This window comes from Geotrypetes seraphini, chromosome 1, assembly GCF_902459505.1.
Source record: "Geotrypetes seraphini chromosome 1, aGeoSer1.1, whole genome shotgun sequence".
In the NCBI taxonomy this organism is placed as follows: Eukaryota; Metazoa; Chordata; class Amphibia; order Gymnophiona; family Dermophiidae; genus Geotrypetes; species Geotrypetes seraphini.
The window spans coordinates 499,909,808-499,929,289 of NC_047084.1; the positions used below are offsets into that span (position 1 = coordinate 499,909,808).

Genomic DNA, 19,482 nt, shown 5'->3' on the forward strand with positions numbered 1-19,482 from the left:
CTTCTGCGGTACCTTTGGTGCCGCTCTACACTCCGAAGAGGAACCCGAGGTCGAGGGGCTCACCTCAATCGGAGCGGAGCGCTTCCGTGGGCGCCTCGAGGTCGGCAGGATTGGGCTCGCTGCCACTGAGACCGGAGGACGCTCCAGCGGGGAAGGCTTCTTAGCCGGCTTACCTGAGGGATGCGACGCCGGCACGGTGTCGCGCGGCGTCGATGAGGTAGATGCCGACTGCGTCGGGGCCGAAGTCGGGACCGGTGCCGCCGAATCCGACATCTCGGTACCAAATAAAAGTCGCTGTTGGATCTGGCGATTTTTTAAAGTTCTCTTTTTTAGAGTGGCACAGCGGGTGCAGGTGGACGCCCGATGGTCAGGACCCAGGCACTGTAAGCACCAGTTGTGCGGGTCAGTGAGGGAGATGGGCCTTGCGCACCGCTGGCACGTCTTAAAACCGGGTTGGGGGGGCATGAACGTGAAAACGGCTTCTGCCAAATCGAAGGCCGAGGCCTCGATGGTGGCAGCAGGCCCCGCCGGGGCGAACCCGAAAAAATAAGAAAAAAAGAAAAGAAAATTATTATTTTTTTTTTTTAAAAAAGAAAAAGAAAAGGAAGGGAAAAAAATTCCGAAAGGGTTTACGCGAGCGGGAAGGCGTTTGTAGAAAAAATTTTCAACAGCCGTTGAAAGTTGCGTCTTCTTAGCTCTGCAGAAACTAAGAAACTGGGGACCGCGCGCCTGTCGGGCGGGAAGGCACTCGCGCGTGCGCGGTGCGGCCTACTAGAACTTTCCAAGTTCTTAGAGTGCAATCACTCTAAAATTGTCCGTACCGGGGCTCCGTCGGTGCCGTCACCCATCAGTCAAGAATATGCTGCCTGCTTGTCTTGGGATAATGTAATGAACTCTTCAAATGGCATGTTCAGATCTCGCTGCTATACCCTGCTCAGGCCAGAGTCTTTCATAACAACAAGGTCCTCTATTTCAACTCTATAAGGGACTTGGAGCTGTTCATCCAAAAGTTGCCTCCATTGTCAGAGGCTAATCGGGAGGTGCCTGATTGCTGAGGAAATACAGCTATGGATGTGCTAACTGGTGCAGGCTCATGCTCAGCTGCCTGACCACCCGTGAGGTGCTGGACACGATGGTCAACCTGGTTTCTACCGCTTTCCCGAGTGCCATCACGGATGTGGGTGGCCACCTTCTCCCGTGGCTTTTATTGCACCCATGGAATTTGCCAGCTTGACTTTGTCTTACAGCTCTGCTGGGTTGGTCTGGGACCATCCATATGTGTCCCTACTTCACTTCACCACTGTTGGTCTCTTTAACGTTCCATTTTGGGGGAACATGCATCATTTCCTTGTAATTTTGCTGCTACTTACTGGGTAATCTGATTCAAACTTATACTTCTGTTTTTACAATAATTTGGATTGGGGGGGATTATTGTGCTCCTTTCCGCTGGAACTTTTCTTCCATATTATGTCACCCTCCCCCCCACACACACACATACCTGTCTTGCTCCCTTTTCATCTGCTTTTGTGTTGCCCTTCTTTTTCTTTTCCTTATTTTTACTTGTCTTCATTTTACTAAACCACAATAGCAGTTATTAGCGCAGGGAGCCGCGCTGTATGTTCCACGCTGCTCCCGACGCTCATAGAGTTCCTATGAGCTTCGGGAGCAGCACAGAGCATTCAGCGCGGCTCCCTGCTCTAATAACCACTATCGAGGTTTAGTAAAAAGGAGGGTAAATGTATGAGGTTTAAGTAGTGCAAACCTCCTTCAAAATTTGAGTAATGAAATTCTAATCATGTGCACCTGATGTGATACTCCTGTGTGTTATTTGAGCCACTTTAAGTGGGAGGATATGTGGGGGTGTTCTAATTTATTCCTCAGTTAGATATTTTTTGTTTCATCAGTAAATCAAGGAAAATGATGTTGTTTACCTGCAATTACATCACTTTCTTTTCCAGAAATTTAAAAAAAAAAAAAAGATTTGACATTTATATGTGAACATTTCTTAAGAAAGAACTGAATATTTCATTGGGTGTCCTAATTTTTTCACATGATTGTGTATGTGCCCTGGGCCCTAGAGGAAGAATCCTTTCTGCCAATCAGAGAATCCATGCCAGGGATTGTAAAAAGGATGTGGAACATAGTCCTGATATCAAATGAGCCCCCAGTCTTGCAGATGTACCCTGGAAGGTAGAAGGGCTATGAGAACTTAGAGCATAAGTCTGGAAAGGTAATGAAATTCAAATTAGTGTCTACCAAAATGTTGTACATTTCTAAAACATCTGTTTTAAGAAAGTTCCTCCTTTAAAAATCTTGTGGTAGCAGAGCAGTATGGCATGAATTCAAGTTTCAAGTTTAATAGTTCATTTGATTAATCGCTTAATCGTAATTCCAAGCGATGTACAATTTAAAATACATTCAGAGGGAAACAAACAATACAGACTTTAAATAATAACATTAAATTAAAAATAGTCCAATATACACATAACAAAAGGTAATGAAGGGAAGTGAAATACAATTCATGATAGAAAAGCAGAACAAAAAAGGGAAAACACATGAGGAAAATGAATAATGAAATATAAAAAAAAAAAAACAACAACAATAGTCACTAAATTAATAGATTAAATATCAAAAGCATCTTTAAAAAGAAATGTTTTTAGATTACTTTTAAATTTTTCCAGATCATGCTCATTTCGTAGGTAAATTGGAAGAGCGTTCCAAATCTGTGGAGCGGTTACAGAAAAAATAAACTGCCGTCTTGTACTAATAATCTTGAGTGAAGGAATAGTCAGTAAATTTTGTTCGTTGGATCTTAAGGTTCTGCACGGATAGTAAGGGATTAGTAGTTTATATATAAATGCCGGTGTTTTATTGAGAAGAGTTTTGAAAGTGAGCAAGCAAAGTTTATATGTTATTTGATGAGTGCTTGGAAGCCAATGTGCGTCTTTCAAAAGAGGTGTAACATGATCAAATTTCCTGGATTTGGTTATAAGCTTAATAGAAACGTTTTGAATGATTTGAAGGCGTTTAATTTCATTCAATGATATTCCTTTAAAAAGTGCGTTGCAATAATCTAGTTTGGAAATCACCAAGGAGTGAATGAGGATATTTAGTGACTTCGGACATAGAAATTTTGAAATTGCTCGAATCTTACGTAATCTATAGAAGGTTGTTTTAACGATAGTACTGATATGATCGTGAAAGTTAAGTTTGTTATCAAAAGTCACCCCTAAAATTTTTATATTGTTAACTGGTTGTAGAGGGACATTTTTTATTGTAATAGGAGCTATGAGAGTAAAATTTTCTTTCCATGGGAATAACATAATATTAGATTTTTTAATGTTAAGTGACAGTTTGTTCGTATTTAGCCATTGATAAACTAGTAGAAATATTTGCCCATGCATTCAACCAAATATCCACATTAGTAATAACTGGCACCCAGCACAGATGAACAGCTGAGGAACACAACACGACTAATAAACTTACTGCAACAATTCAATCTGCTGTGCCAGGTTCTCTCGGTCATCAGTATACTCTCTGATTATTTCCAGATCCCTGCAGAATAAAAATACAGCTGAAAACCAAACAAATGATTTCCAAAGCTCACTGTTTACCTATTTGAAATCAAATATGCTGATCACACTTTGGTAGCATCACTGAAAAAAAAAAAAGTACTTTACCTCTCTGAGTTCAAACTCTGATCTGCATAATCGCTTTTCAAAGCATCTAATTCACTTTGGAGAAAAGCTATACTTGTCTGGGCTTCAAGAAGGTCCTTTTTAAGTTTCTGATTTTCCTAAACAGAAACAGAGGTAATCAAAAATGAGCAACCAAACAGTACAACCATGAAAACTAATTTGCATATGGAAACTAATTGGTTTATAGAGAAAATTAAGTTATATGAAATAGAGAATGATATGGGGACAAAATTTGTCCCTGTTACATCTCCACAGGTTCTGTCTCTGTTCCTACTCTATCTCTACAAGCTCTATACACCAACCCCACAGACTCGGTCCTCATTTGCACAGGCCTCGAACACTTATGATTTTATATTTAAATCTTTTTATTAAAGTATAAAAAGGGACAATATTCTGTATAATCCTATATAATAAAACGCTAGACGCGCATGCGCACTCAGACCTGCGTGATCTGTAATCCCTGATCTGTGATCCGTAGGTCTGTGGCCAGAGTGCTTATGCGGCGGACAGATCGGGAAAGCACAGCACAGCTGGCGACTCCCCCCCCTTCCCGCCCTCATTCACTGCCCCCTCCCGCCCTCACTCACTGCCAAAACCACCACCTCCTCCTTCTCGCCGGCTCACCCGCTTTTAAATGAAAAGAAAAGCGCTGTACCGCTAACGCTGGCTTTGCCGTCTTCTGTCTACTGCGGCCCGCCCTCTCTGACTACTTCCTGTTTCCGCTAGGGTTGGCCGCAGTGGATAGAAGACGCAGAATCCATCGGCTATAGCCGCCGATCTCCGTTACTCCGGGGGGGGGGGGGCTGGGAGGAGAGGGATCACGGCCACTCAGCGCCCCCACCGAGGAGCCCAGCAACATTCCGCTGCCCGGGACCTGAGTCATTTGCCGCCCCCCCTCTTCCCTTACCGCGGGCCTGACTGGCGATTTAAGCAGCGTGTGCAGCAGTCTTCACACACTGCTTCGGGCCCTTCTACTGCCCTGATTTGCTCTGGACGTGCCAGAGTAAATCAGGGCACTAGAAGGACCCGAAGCAGCGTGTGAAGACTGCTGCACACGCTGCTTGAATCGCCATGTGTAGTCGGGCCCGCGGGAAGGGAAGGGGGGGCGTCAAAGGAATCGGGCCCGCGTTTGTTGTCGCGACTGTGGGAAGGGAAAGGGGGTAGAGGAAACGCTAATGCTGCTGCACAGGGAACTGGTGTGGGGGGAGGGAAATGGAAGGGGGAGGGAATGCTGCTTTACACAGACAGACAGAGGGAGGAAGGGAGACAGAAAGACAAGAAGAAAGACACGGGCAGGTGCACAGGGAACTGGTGTGGGGGGAGGGAAATGGAGGGGGAGGGAATGCTGCTTTGGACAGACAGAGGGAGGAAGGGAGACAGAAAGACAAGAAAAAAGACACAGGGGCAGGTGCACAGGGAACTGGTGTGGGGGGAGGGAAATCGAGGGGGAAGGAATGCTGCTTCGGACAGACAGACAGAGGGAGGAAGGGAGACAGAAAGAAAAGAAGAAAGACACAGGGGCAGGGAGATATACAGAAAGACAAACAGACAAAAGGGGCCAGGGACAGAGACAGACAGAAAGAAAGACAGCGGGAGTCGCGTCAGGAGGGGAGCGGGATGCCGCAGAGGGAACTGGGCGGCTGTCGGGAGCCTCTGATCAGGGGCAGAGCAAGGTAAGTGTATCATAGGGATAAGAAGGAGTAGGGGGGGAGAAAAAGGAAGGGACGCCTACTGCTGGACAGGGGGAGAAGGAAAGAGGTGCTGATGGACAGGGGGGTGAAGAAAAAGGAACGGAGGACAGGGGAGAGGTAAAACAAAGGGAGAAGGGCTGCTGCTGCATAAGGAGAGCTGTGAAGGGGTGGTGGTGGACACAGGGGAGGTAAAAGGAAGGGGGAATGGACAGGGGGAGCAGGCAAGGGGTGGTGATGGACAGCCAAGGAAAAAGAAAGACAGAAAGAAAGAAAGCGGCTAAGGAGAGAGAGAGAGAGAAAGAAATAAAGAGAGACACATACACATATATTCTAGCACCCGTTAATGTAACGGGCTATAAGACTAGTTGTTTATAAATCACAAATAGTCTTCCATTTTGATCTGGTTTTGGTACAACCTTCCCAACGATTCAGTTACCTATGTTTTTTACATCATCTGGGAAGGAACTTGGGTTGTCTTTCAGACATGGTGTAGAAGAGAACTTAAACTGTATAGTGGATTAACAGGAAAATAAATATCTATTAAATGTTGTAAATGTTCCTTGATGTCAGCAACAATAGATGAATCTGATGCAGTAATAGTAAAATGCTTTGACAGCAGGGCACATGATGGAAAGATGTTACAGATGGTAGGAGTCTGATCAGCGGTGTCAGGTCAAAAGCGCACCGGGACAAAGGCGCGCCCAGACAATTGAGCGCAGTGCGCGCCGCCGCACCACTCTAAATTACTGTTTTTAGTGCTCCGACGGGGGTGTGTGGGGGGAACCCCCCCACTTTACTTAATAGACATTGCGCTGCGTTGTGGGGGGTGTGGGGGGTTGTAACCCCCCACATTTTACTGAAAACTTCACTTTTTCCCTGTTTTTAGGGAAAAAGTTCAGTTTACAGTAAAATGTGGAGGGTTACAACCCCCCACACCCCCCCATAACGCCGGCGCGATGTCTATTAAGTAAACTGGGGGGGTTCCCCAACAAAACCCCCCGTCGGAGCCCCTAAAAACTGTAATTTAGAGTGGCGCAGCGGCGCGCGCTGCACTCAATTGTCGGCGCGCGCTTTTGTCTTTCGTGCCGTTGTCTATGAACCCTGATCAGCAGACAAGACTTGTTGCCATATCAAAGGCAGACAAGATACAAATGATGTCATTTAACAGTTGTTCGCTTAAATCCAAAAGCAGCTAAGTTATAAAGAGATTTTTTGAAGTTTTTTTTACAAAAAGTTATGATATCTACAATTGAAAAATTCACAGTTTGGAAAAATTGGGATAGACAATTTTTCCACTTGATGGGGTTCTTTATGTTTATGTTTCAAATATAAGAAAATGAATTCAGAAATTACGTGTAATAATAAGCTATTTAAATTAACGTGGGGTCCATTGACAAATTTTGTTAACACTGATTAGCTGGATAGCACAGTTACTTACCATAACAGGTGTTATCCAGGGACAGCAGGCAGTTATTCTCACATATGGGTGACATCATTCACGGAGCCTGGATGCGGATAGCCTCGCAAGCAGACATGCTTGAAGAAACTCAGAAGTTTTGAGTCTACCACATCGCACATGCGCGAGTGCTTTCCCGCCCAGCACAGGGCACGTCTCCTCAGTTCAGATAACTAGCACAGAAGCCAACCAGGGGAGGTGGGTGGATTGTGAGAATAGCTGCCTGCTGTCCCTGGATAACACCTGTTACGGTAAGTAACTGTGCTTTATCCCAGGACAAACAGGCAGCCTATTCTCACATGAGGGTGACCTCCAAGCAAACCAGAATGGGATGGTGGGAGAGTTGGCAATTCAGGAGAATAAATTTTGTAATACTGCCTGGCCAAAATAGCCATCCCTTCTGGAGAAAATATCCAGATAATGAGAGATGAAACTATGAACCGAGGACTAGGTGGCAGCTTTCCATATTTCCTCAATAGGAGTGGATCTGAGGAAAGCTACTGAAGCCCTGACTCTGACTTTGTGGGCTGTGACTCGACTCTGTAGATGAAGTCCAGCCTGAGCATAGCACAAAGAGATACAAGCAGCCATCCAGTTGGAAATGGTTCATTTAGATATCGGATGTCCCAACTTGTTTCATCGAATGAGACAAAAAGCTGAGGAGCTGATCTATGTGGTTTAGTGCATTCTAAGTAGAAGGCCAAAGCACATTTACAGTCCAGGGTATGAAGAGCTGATTCTCCAGGATGAGAATGAGGTCTTGGAAAAAACACTGGAAGTACAATGGATTGATTGAGATGAAATTCTGAAACCACTTTAGGTAAGAATTTAGGATGAGTACGGAGGACCACCTTGTCATGATGGAAAACTGCGAAAGATAGATCAGTAACTAAAGCTTGCAGCTCACTGACTCTTCAAGCAGATTTGAGAGCAATAAGAAACACCACTTTCCAAGTGAGGTATTTGAGATGAGCCGTAGACATTGGTTCAGAAGGAGGCTTCATCAATTGAGCAAGAACAACATTGAGACCCCAAAGCACTGGAAGCGGTTTGAGAGGTAGTTTTACATTGAAAATACCTTTCATAAATCTGGAAACCACAGGATGATCAGAAAGGGGTTTCCCTTCTATAGGCTGATGGAAAGCAGCAATTGCACTAAGATGGACTCGAATGGATGTAGACTTGAGGCCAGAAGCAGATAAGTGCAGAAGATAATCCAAGACGGAAGACAAGGATGTAGCTTAAGGCTCCTTGTTGTGAGAGATGCACCACATAGAAAATTTAATCCATTTTTGGTGGCAGCATTGGCTAGTGGCAGGTTTTCTGGAAGCCTCTAAAATGTCCCGAACAGGGTGAGAAAACTGAAGAGGAGTTATGTTGAGAGGTACCAAGTTGTCAGGTGTAGAGACTGCAGGTTAGGATGAAGAAGAGATCCTTGACTCTGTGTAAGCAGAGATGGAAAAACTGGTAGAAGGTATGGCTCCCTGCTGCTGAGTTGAAGAAGAAGGAAGAACCAGGGTTGCCTGGGCCACCGAGGAGCTATTAGAATCATGGTGGCATGATCGTTCTTGAGCTTGACAAGTCTTGAGAATTGGAGGGAATGGAGGGAACGCATACAGAAACTTGTTTGTCCATTCCAGAAGAAAAGCATCTGCCTCAAGGCGGTGAGGAGAGTATATCTTTGAGTAGAATTGAGGCTATGACCAGCTATGACCAGAAAATACAGAGGAGCAGAGCTGGGAGGCTGAAAGAATATAGCGGGGCTCAGTTCAGTGTTTTCTATCTCTACCTGTTGGTTGATGGACATAACTATCCCACAAATTCTGGGAACAGTGAAAAAATATTTATACACTTGAGCTCAGTACATCCAAATGTACCTCCAAACATTCACTGTAGATATCCTGAAAACTGTGACATCCTGGTCTAACATTCTGAATCTGTATGCTATATGGGAATCTAATCTGAAAATAGATAAATAAAAGTAAACAATTCTTACCAATGAAAGATCATGTATTCTTTGCTTTAATGATGCAACATCTTCCTTAAGGCTTAAAGATTTAGATTGGTCTTCCAGCTATAAAGATAAGTATGCATCTCATTACATTTTCCCAGTCACTAAAATCTTTGGATGCAGTTTTACAGAAGCATGTATTTTTCATGAAATGTGTTATGTGGCTTGTCATTACTAGGGCTGAGACTGCAAATGATTTTCTTTTTAAATTCCAATCAATGGTATGATACATAATGCAGAATCTGCACTTGAGCTCATCTTTCAACATAATACATCTGGCTACTAAGTTCAGACTTCTATCAAAATATTTTTCATCATAAACAGCAATAGCATATCAAACCAGCTTCAATGACAGTCCTAAAACTGAGTTAGCTGTCCTCCATTTTCATCAAATTGTAAGGATATTCATTTTCAATTTAAACCTGATGTTCACTCTAATTCTTAGATTTTTTTTTTTTTTAATGGAGAAAACTGGCTTATACTGATTTTCACCTTAATTGTTACATTGGCGTCAATAAGGCAGAGAAAGTGCAGCAGATTTAGATAGGGCAAAGACTGCCAATTCTTTGCTCCACACAGTTCTTAGACACTTAGGAAATGTGTGCAGTAATACTTATAATCCATTGTTATTCTCATAAGGATCATTACATGTCATGTAATCCAATATTGAAAGAAGGGCAAACAGGCAAAAGAAGAGCACCTCACCTTGAAATGTAAAACAGTACAACATAAAGGCAAAGGAGATGTCCTTTCAATCAAAGTCTTTATTAATACAAGGAAATAGTCCCAACAAGGATCCTAGTTTCAGCGTATACAAACGCCTTACTCAGGGGACACTATAAAAACATATAGAGCACATTTGAAAAACATTAAGGGCTCCTTTTAAGCTGCGTTAGGGCTTTAACGCGCGGAATAGCACGCACTACATTGCCCGCGTGCGATAAACCTTAATGCCAGCATTGAGCTGCCGTTAGTTCTAGAAGCGTAGTGCGTGGTAATTTCCTGCTTGCGCTAAAAATGCTAGCACACCTTAGTAAAAGGAGCCCTAAGTGTAAAAATAAATATCTGCATATGAAAAAATCAAAGTGACATGCATATATGTGAAATATCACAAAAACATCTGCTATAATAATACCCTTAGCGCGCATGTGCACTTCAAACTTGGTGGGTCCATGATCCGTGGTGCCGTGCCCGTGCATGCGCAGTGCCTGCCTCAGCTGATTTCATGATCTCCAACACCGGCTGACTTCTGACTATGCTATGCTTGCCGGTTTCTCAACCCTGTTCCTCTGAAACCGGAGAGGGTGGAGGGAGCAAGCACAGTGTTAGAGCCCCCAGAGCATGGCCGAAGTCATTTCCTGGCTAGGGAGGCACTGGCGGAAGATAGGGTAGGAGAGGCTGCAACTCGCTGCTCCTGTTTGCTTAGGCCCTTCCTCGCTGCCGGGTCCTGCCTTCATGGAAACATTAAGTAGGTGGGACCCGGCAGCAACAAAGGCCCGAAACAAGCAGGAGCAGTGAGTTGTGAATGCTGCGCTGACGACAGTTGAGTGAGACCCGGGAAGGGGGGGGGAGAGAGAATCAGAAATGCTGCCAATGACTGTGTGAGACTGCAGGGGGGGGGAATGCTGCTGCTGCTGCACCCTTTTGGGGAGACAGAGTAAAAGAGGGAGAAGGAAGACCAAGGAAGTTGGGAAGAAAAATGCTGCTGTTGCACAGGGGGGAGGTAAAAGGAAGGGAGAAGGGCTACTGCTAGACAGGGGGAGCAGGGAAGGGGTGCTGCTGGACAGGGGAGAGGTAAAAGGAAGGGTGTAGGGCTACTGCTGGACAGGGAAGCAGGGAAGGGGTGTTGCTGGACAGGGGGGGAGGTAAAAGGAAGGGAGAAGGGCTACTGCTGGACAGGGGGAGCAGGAAGCAAAGAAAGAATGGCCTCAGCGCCCCATTTTACTAAAAGTTTACACATCTATTCTAGCACCCGTTAATGTAACGAGCTTGAACACTAGTGCATATATAAAATGAGCATATTGTAATTTTTTATATATGCATGGCATTACAATATGCTCATTTTATATATGCATGTCCTTGTTGGGACTATTTCATTGTATTAATAAAGACTTTGTTTGGTTGAAAGGACACTTCCCTTGCCTTTTTGTTGTATTGTCCAATACTGAAAGCCATCCTCACTCAACCTCCATCTAATTGAATAAAATTTTGTCTGGATGTTCCCTATAGCCTCAAATGAAACCATGTAAAATTTTTAGCTGGATCTCTAATGGTTTGAGACCTACAAGGCTGTTGAATGTAGATCAATCTCGGAGTACTGTGGCCTGTGTAACACAAAATGACGACTTTGTCCAGCTACAACAGCCCAAAGTAGCCTCCAAGAGAATTGAAATTTTGTGGATTAATACAACCCCGGCACTAACTTCATGTGCAAAGTTTGGAATGTAACATTAGTTTACCTCAACTTTTATAAGCCAACAAAGTAGGCAAAAAATGTTATAAAAGAAATTTAATGCATACTATGACTCCTCATTGCTCCTGACCTGTATTTCAATTCAAGGCCTAACTGTATCATCAGTCATGGCACATGACATGAACACAGAATTTACATTATGAAGCATTTTGCAGCCAATTGAAAGCAAAGATAGAATTACACAAAGAAATGATATTAGTGCTTTATACAAATTATTAGTGGACTAGAAATATCTCTGAAATCTCCTCAGAACACAATGATACCTTAACTTTTTGCATCCACAAGATCTTGCTTGATCCTTTCATTCGCCCATTAAAAAAAGATACTGTGTGGGTTTCAGAGGAACATATTTTTATGGTTCCTGAAGCACCAACAATGACAACCTCAACAGGTAGGCAATACAGCTATTCACAATCTGTGTTGTCCAATATTGACAACAAATTCAAGGGTGATGAGCAGCATTTGAAGTAATTGTGAAGCGCAATTTGTCTTTGAAATTGTTACTCTTTCTTCACCATCCTGTTCTTTGATCACATTAATTTTTCATCTTAACAAATTGGTTATTAGAAAGCCACAAATTTCCTTTTTTTAAAAAAAAATTCTTTATTCATTTTTAAAACTTCAATTGTGCACAAGAGATGATGCATTTACATATAATATTAACATTTCAGCACAATAAACTTAATATAATAAAGACAAGACTTATTTTCCCCTACACATTTCTTATTAGCCAACACCTCATAAAAATACCTGTAAACAACTTATCTATACCTCTTAACCAATGCCAAAACATACCCCCTCCCCCCTCCCCAGATGTGTATATATTCCTCATTTATATAAATAAATCAATCCTTACAATATTTAGTTAATGGTTCCCAAACTTAGGGAGGAGTCTAAGGAAGTCCCTGATTGGCCATTGTTTTGGCCAATCAGGGACTTCTCTAGACTCCTCCCTAAGGAAGTCCCTGATTGGCTGAGGTGTCCCAGGTCCCTCCAAAGGGAGGTGTCTGAGGCCCTCAGCCAATCAGGGCCTTAGGCCTCTCCCCGTGCATCAGATGATGTGCCGGGGCGGGGCCTAAAGCCGCTATTGGGCGACGGGCAGCCGGAGAGTAGGAGCAGGAGGACTTTCCTCCTACTCCCGAAGATTTTGGAGCGACGTAGGAGCAGGAGGAGGGTCCGGGCACCCCTTCTGCTCCCAACTATTAAAAAGGTACCGGGGCAGGTGGGCTGGGCCCGAACGCCTGGGCCGACCAGGGGTAGGCCAGAGGATGGGAGGTCTAGGAGCAGGAGAGACTGAGCACCCCTCCTGCTCCCAACTTTTTGGTGCTGGGGGTGGGCCATGCTGGTCGGGGGGGAGGACGTCCTGGGAGGGCCGTGCCATGAGGGGGGCAAGGGCCGTGCAGTGCTAGTCGCTGGGAGGGAAGGAGGTAGGGCGAGTGCTGTGCCGGTCGGGGGTGGGAGGCTGGCCGTGCTTGGGGGGGGTGCGTTTTTGTGAGGAGGTACATTTTTTTGACAGGCCTGCCTGTCTTTTTTATTCATTTTTTATGGGGCAGATATTTTGCGTGTGAAACACACGCAAAATATCTGTGCCATGGATATCTTAAATTATACAGACTTCAGTCTTAGGAAACTCTTATGATGTATACCATTACAGGTTCCTGTCTTGTATATTGTTATAATCATCTATGTCCACCAACGTTAATGGTGCTGGCTCCACCTCACGATAAAGCTAAGTGTTGCCTGTTCTCCTTCTATTTCTTTATTTTTTTTCCTTTTTTATCCACCATTAGTAGTTTTGCACATTATATATATTTTTCATATTTAATAAGCTGTTTTGCACATAATATTATTTATTTGTAAGTTTTTTCCTACGTGCACTTCATGCACTTTATACAAAGTTCTCTTAAGTTATAAATTCATTGAATTTTAAAAGAATTTTTAAAAGAATTCTCTAAATTTTCATAAATTTATTATCTAAATATGTTATAATAAATCTAGTGATACTAATTTTATTAGGGAATAAAACGTTAAATAAATACATTAGGGAATAAAATTTAAAATTAAGTATTTGAATAAATCAAAAAAATTTGTTTGGTAGGGAGTGGTGGACATAGATGATTTATGATATGTTCACCACATTTTTTGTCCTAAATATCTAATAGGAATCTTGATTTAGTGTTAACAAATATTTTTCATACATATATAATTTTTTGGAAATCATCGATTCATTAGATGCTATGATGGCTCTGACATAGTTTACAAGTATAGTCAGAATTGATTTGTTAATAAGTATCATCTCCCTTTCTATTTTTCTTGGTAACTCAGTTACCGACAGGTCTGCAGCAGTCGGGTTTGCCAATAGTAAAATCCGACTCAAAATAGCCAAGCAATTGTTAGTGAATCAATTGCTTGGCTATTTTGCATGGGGTTTTATTAATTTGCATGGGACGATTGGGATTGGATAGCTACAGGCGTTAGTGAATAGTGCAGGAGGGAAATCTGGTTGTAAAGAGTTCGCAAACTGATCGGTACACGATCAGTTTGCTTAATGAATCTAGCCCTTTGTTTATGCACTGAACCATTTTAACAGGGCAAGTATGCCACACCTTTGATTATCTAATTCTCATAGTTAATCAGCCAAGCATGTCACAATGACCACTCCCAACAGCTGAAAATCAGTCATGAGTTCCTGCAGTTCCATCATGTATCCTTCAGATTTGGAAAGGAAGGTGCTAGATGACTATTACTAAATAGCACAGTTACTTACCTGTAGCAGGTGTTATCCAGGGACAGCAGGCAGATATTCTCACAAATGGGTGATGTTATCCACAGAGCCCGATACAGACAGTGCAAAAGTGTACTGTCACTAACTTCTTCAGAAGTCTCGAGACTGCCTATACTGCTCATGCACAAGTGCCTTATTGCCCGACGTTGGCTCATGGACCCATCAGTTCAATTAAAAAAAAAAAAGCTAAGAAGCCAACTAGGGGAGGAGGGAGGGATATGAGAATATCTGCCTGCTGTCCCTGCATAACAACTGTTACAGGTAAGTAACAGTGCTTTATCCTAGGACAAGCAGGCAGCATATTCTCACAGATGGGACTCCCTAGCTACTTCGAAAGGATGGAGGGAAGTTGGCACTTAAGTAGAGAATTAATTTTCTAGAACTGCTTGACCAAACCACCTGTCCTGTCTGGAATGAGTCTCCAGACAGTAATGGGGTGTGAAAGTATGTATGGAAGACCAGGTGGCAGCCTAACAAATGTCCTTAATAGGAGTAGAACAGAGAAAAACAACCGAGGCTGCCATTGCTCTAGTCTAACCTTATGTACTGTGACACAGAACTTCCAACGGTAGCTGAGGCTGAGCATAGCAGAAAGAGATGCAATCTGCTAACCATGTAGAAATAGTTCTCTTGGTAACCAGAGTTCCCAGGCTGTTAGGATCAAATGAGAGGAATAGCTGAGTAGAGGTTCTATGAGGCTTTCTTCAAACTAGGTAATAAGTCAAAGCACATTTACAGTCCAATGTATGAAGTGGACTTTTGGTAGGAATTTGGGATGAGTACGTAGAACCACTCTGTCACGGTAGAAGGTTGTATAAAGCGGATCTGAAACCAGTGTTTGAAGTTCACTGGCGCATCGAGCACTTTCCACATGAGATGTTTGAGGGATGAAGATGCCAATGGTTCAAATGGTGGCTTCATGAGAGTGAAAAATAACACATTGAGATCCCAAGAAACAGTAGGGACTTTGATTGGAGGTTTTGTGTGCATCAGTCCCTTCATAAATTTGGAAATCAATGGGCGTGTAGCCAGAAGTTTATCGTGAAGAAGAATGCACTTTAACTGAAGTAGTCTTTAGACCTGAGTCTGAGAGCTGTAAAAGATAATCCAATACTGAAGACAGGGGACATGTATATGGAAGTAAAGTAAATCCACTCAGAAGTGATAGCAACATTGTGGTAAGAGCGGATAGCGTAGCTTGTTTTAAGAAAGGTTTGGACAATTTCCTGGAGGAAAAGTCCATAGTCTGTTATTGAGAAAGACATGGGGGAAGCTACTGCTTGCCCTGGATCGGTAGCATGGAATATTGCTACTCCTTGGGTTTTGGCCAGGTACTACTGACCTGGATTGGCCACCATGAGAACAGGCTACTGGGCTTGATGGACCATTGGTCTGACCCAGTAAGGCTCTTCTTATGTTCTTATGTGTGGAAGGTTTCCTGGCAGCATCAATGATATCTGAAACTGGAGTGGAGAGATGATATCATTTATTCGCTAGGAGAGAGGAACCAGACTGTTAGAGCTAACAAACAGACTGAGGTGGAGCACGGACCCTTCGTTCTGTGTAATAAGAGTTGGGTAAATTTGCAGAAGGATGGGCTCCCTGGCAATGAGTTGAAGAGGGAATCATGGCTGTCTTGGCCATCTCGGAGCAATGAGAATCATTGTAGCTGGCTCCCGTTTGAGTTTGAATAGAAGTTTCCCTATTAAGGGTATTGTAGGAAAAGCATAGAGAAACCTGTCTATCCAGTCTATCAGAAAGGCATCGGATTCTAGACAATGCAACAAGTGTAGTCTGGAGCAAAATTGTGAAAGTTTGTGATTGCTGGGAGATGCAAACATATCTATTTGATGTGTCCCCCATTTTGAGAAGATGTTCAAGGACCACTCATGAGCTGTTGGTATCTGCTCAGCTTTGTCTGCCAGAACATTTTACTTGCCAGATACACTGCTTTGAGAAAGATGTTTCGCAGAATGGCTCAATTCTAGGTTTGAGTCGCTTCCTGGCAAAGTGAGAATCCGTGCCCCCTTGCTTGTTTACATAGTACTTGTTTGTGCACAACAGAACTACTTGATTGTGTTCAGCACTCTGTGGATCGCTCCTAGTTCTAGTAGATTGATGTGAAAGGATTGTTCTTGAACAGTCCAAGTTCCTTGAGTGTGAAGGCCGTCTAGGTGAGCATCTATTGTTAAGATGTTCTGATGCAGGGAACATGAAAAAGTAAGCTCCTAAAGAGATTGGTTGGGATAAGCCACCACTGGTGGGAGAGCAGATCTGTGGCCTGAGACCACTGAGAAGCCAGAGACCATTGGAGATCCCTGAGATGAAGATGGGCAAATGGAGTAACATATACTGTGGAGGCCATGTACCCCACGAGAAGCATCATGTGATGTTCTGAGATAGTTTGTTGAGCAGATACTTCTTGGTTGCAGTGGTGAATTAGATTGTTGAGCCTCTGCTGAGGAAAGTAGGCATGAGCTAACACTCCTATAAATTCAAGTGGCTGGGTTGGTCGGCGATGGGATTTTTGGTAGTTGATTGCAAATCCCAGGAGTTCTAAGAGATGTATGGTCGAGTCCATTGCTATCTGAGCCACTTGAGGTATGTTTTTATCAACCAGTCATCCAGATAAGGAAATACATGAAAGCTGTAAGAGTGGAGTGTTGCAGCTACCACAACCAAACACTTTGTTAATACTCTGGGTAGCAGCCTCTATTGGAGATGATGTTTTCCTATTTGGAAGCGGAGGTATTTCCTGTGGGCTGGAAGAACGGGGATAGGCGTGTATGTTTCTTTGAGATCCAGAGAGCAAAGTCAGTCATTCTTCTCTAAGAGAGAATAGAGAGTGCTTAGGGAGAGCATGCAAAACTTCTTTTTGTTAAGTATTTGTTGAGGGTTCGGAGGTCAAGGATCAGGCACAGTCCTCCTGTCTTCTTTGAAATGAGGAAATATTTGGAATAGGTTTCAGGTTTATTTAAAATTTGATACTATCGTTTATAAAAATTTCTAAGCGGTATGCATATTAAAATCCTGCCCCTCTGCTGAGGAGGTACTGGCTCAATGGCATTCAGCTGGAGAAAGTCGATGAGTTCTTGTTGAAGAATGGAGGTCTGCTAACAGTTGAAAGAATACTTTCTTGGATGTCCATGTAGAGGCATTTGTGTAGATGAAGAGCATAGCCTTCTTTTATGACCCTCAAGACCCAGTTGTCAAAGGTGATAAGGTCCAACAATGTTGATAATGAGTCAGATGACTCCCGATGGGATAAGGAAAATAGGATGGTAGAACAGTGGCATTCACTGTCCACCCTTTCTGCCTTTTCCATCCAGTGTCTGCCCTCTCTCTGTTCCATATGGTATCTTCCTTCTTTCTATGTCCCTTCAATAAACTCTATATCCTGTGCCCTTTCTCTCCTTTGTACATGATTTATTTCCGCTTCAATCCCTCTCCATTTTTTGTCTCCACTCCTATGCTCTGGCATCTCTCTCTTCTCCTTTCCTTCCTTCCTTCCTTCCCACTCCACCCCATGGTCTGACATCTCTATCTCCTTCCCTTCTCTCCCCCCCCCTCTCCAGTATCTGCCTCCTGTCTTTCCCCTTTGGTCTAGGCCTCTCTCTTTCTCTCCGTCTTTCTTCTGTGAGGAGATCATGTTGATCTTGAACACTGAATAATTCTTCCACATTCTCCATATCACTGTACTGTAGTCTGGTCCAGTAAATTCAGTATGCATCAGCTTTCTACACAGAATGCCACAAGTCTCTATTTCTTGTGCTGTGCTTACATCTGCTAGCGTCAGAAACTTGTGAGACAGATCCCTTGGCAATACTATACTTCGGAGCCCTTTGACCATCTGGTTCTGTATGGTGGCAGGCTTTAAAGCTCTGTTTACTGGAGGAGACTGTCTAGCATACATAGTTGCATCACTCTTAAGGATCTGATCAGAGATTACATTAGACAAGGTGGTATTTTTAGGCATGGAAAAACAGGACGTGTTCTCTTCAATCTGCTCAGATGCCTTCAAATGCCCTTTAATATTCGTCTGATCTCGGGCTAAATCTTGCCTCCTGAGCTGATCTTCAAAGGAGAACGGAGAGAGAGCCATATCGGCAGTGAGATCCGTTTTAGGCCGCATGTTGTGCAGGGCTGGACTAAGGCAAGTTGTAAGCTTCCTTCCATCGCTGACCTATCTTCCATAAGTCAGCAATGGAAGGAAGCTTACAACTCGCTGCTCTTGCTTGCTTCGGGCCTTCCTCGTTGCCGGGTCCTGCCTACTTTCGGAAACAGAAAGTAGGCAGGATCCGGCAGCGAAGAAAGTCCAAAGCAAGCAAGAGCAAGTTGTAAGCTGACCTGTCTCCTATAGCGAACCCATGCTCCGGGGCGTGTGCATGCCAACTTACCTTCTCTTCCTCCCTCAGGACGTGACTTCCGGTTTCGGAGAGAAGTGGCATGCACATGTTAGATCACCGGAGCATGGGTTCAAGTCGCTTGCTGGCGTTAAAAACAAACAAACAAAAAAAGTCAGGCTCCTGCGATTCAGGCTGTGCCGAGTCAGCCCGGTAAATCTCCAAGCCGGTGAGAAGGGTTTTTTTTAAAATGTTGAGCAGAAGGCGGCAGCAGCAGCAGGATTGCGATCGAGATTACAGCTGGGCGTTCATCTAAATTAGCTGGGCGGAGCGCCCGGCTGAAAGGCCCTGGGGAGAACACTGACATATGAATCTGGTAAACAACAAACTCTGCGATGGAGACCTTAGTCTAAGAGGTGGAGGAGAACAATCAGGAGTAATATCATAGGATTCTGGTGCAGAGAGTTCTGGATCTGAATATGTAGGATCAGAGAGATCTAAATCATAGTCAGTTCTTTTATGAGGCAAAGCAGTGTCTCTTGATTTGGATTAGTGTCGATAGGAAGACCTATGATTGTGGTGCCAGGAAGAGCTCCAATCGTTGTCTCTGTGCCAGTCCATATGGAGCGCAATGAAGAACTGTGATGGCTATGACAGATGTTAGGCTTGGTACCGGAGTCTTTGGTGAAGTGATGCTCAGACTGGGACAGTACTAATGGAGTCAAGGGAGGTACAGGGGCTGATTGTGACTGTAACCTAAGTGCCAACTAACTCTCTTTGAAGAAACTCTTGGAGTTGCTCCTGTAAAGATTTTGTCTGTACAGATAGTGCCATCGGTAGTGAGTGCATCGAGGCGTTGGTGATCTCGATGAAGATCCTTGCCTCTGAGGAGAAACTAACTGCAGTGAAGGAGACCTCGACTTCTTGCATCGGCTTTTGGCATGTTTCGACTTACTTGATGTTTGAGAAGATGCCGATGTATGAGCCAAGGGAGAAGTATGTGCTTGCTTCTTAGCATTCTTAGA

The 19,482-nt window shown here is 43.7% G+C and overlaps 1 protein-coding gene across 4 annotated transcripts in view; it reads right to left on the reverse strand.

Moving 5' to 3' along the window:
• The window catches only part of RASEF (RAS and EF-hand domain containing), a 214,242-nt gene that overhangs the window by 121,170 nt on the left and 73,590 nt on the right, over positions 1-19,482 (reverse strand). For all 4 annotated transcript variants that reach the window (XM_033927395.1, XM_033927414.1, XM_033927404.1 and 1 more), the window contains exons 5-7: positions 8,842-8,919; positions 3,681-3,796; positions 3,487-3,555 (exon numbers count right to left, since the gene is read on the reverse strand). In XM_033927395.1, the coding sequence (XP_033783286.1) occupies positions 3,487-3,555; positions 3,681-3,796; positions 8,842-8,919 (263 nt within the window). The remainder of the gene's footprint in view (positions 1-3,486; positions 3,556-3,680; positions 3,797-8,841; positions 8,920-19,482) is intronic.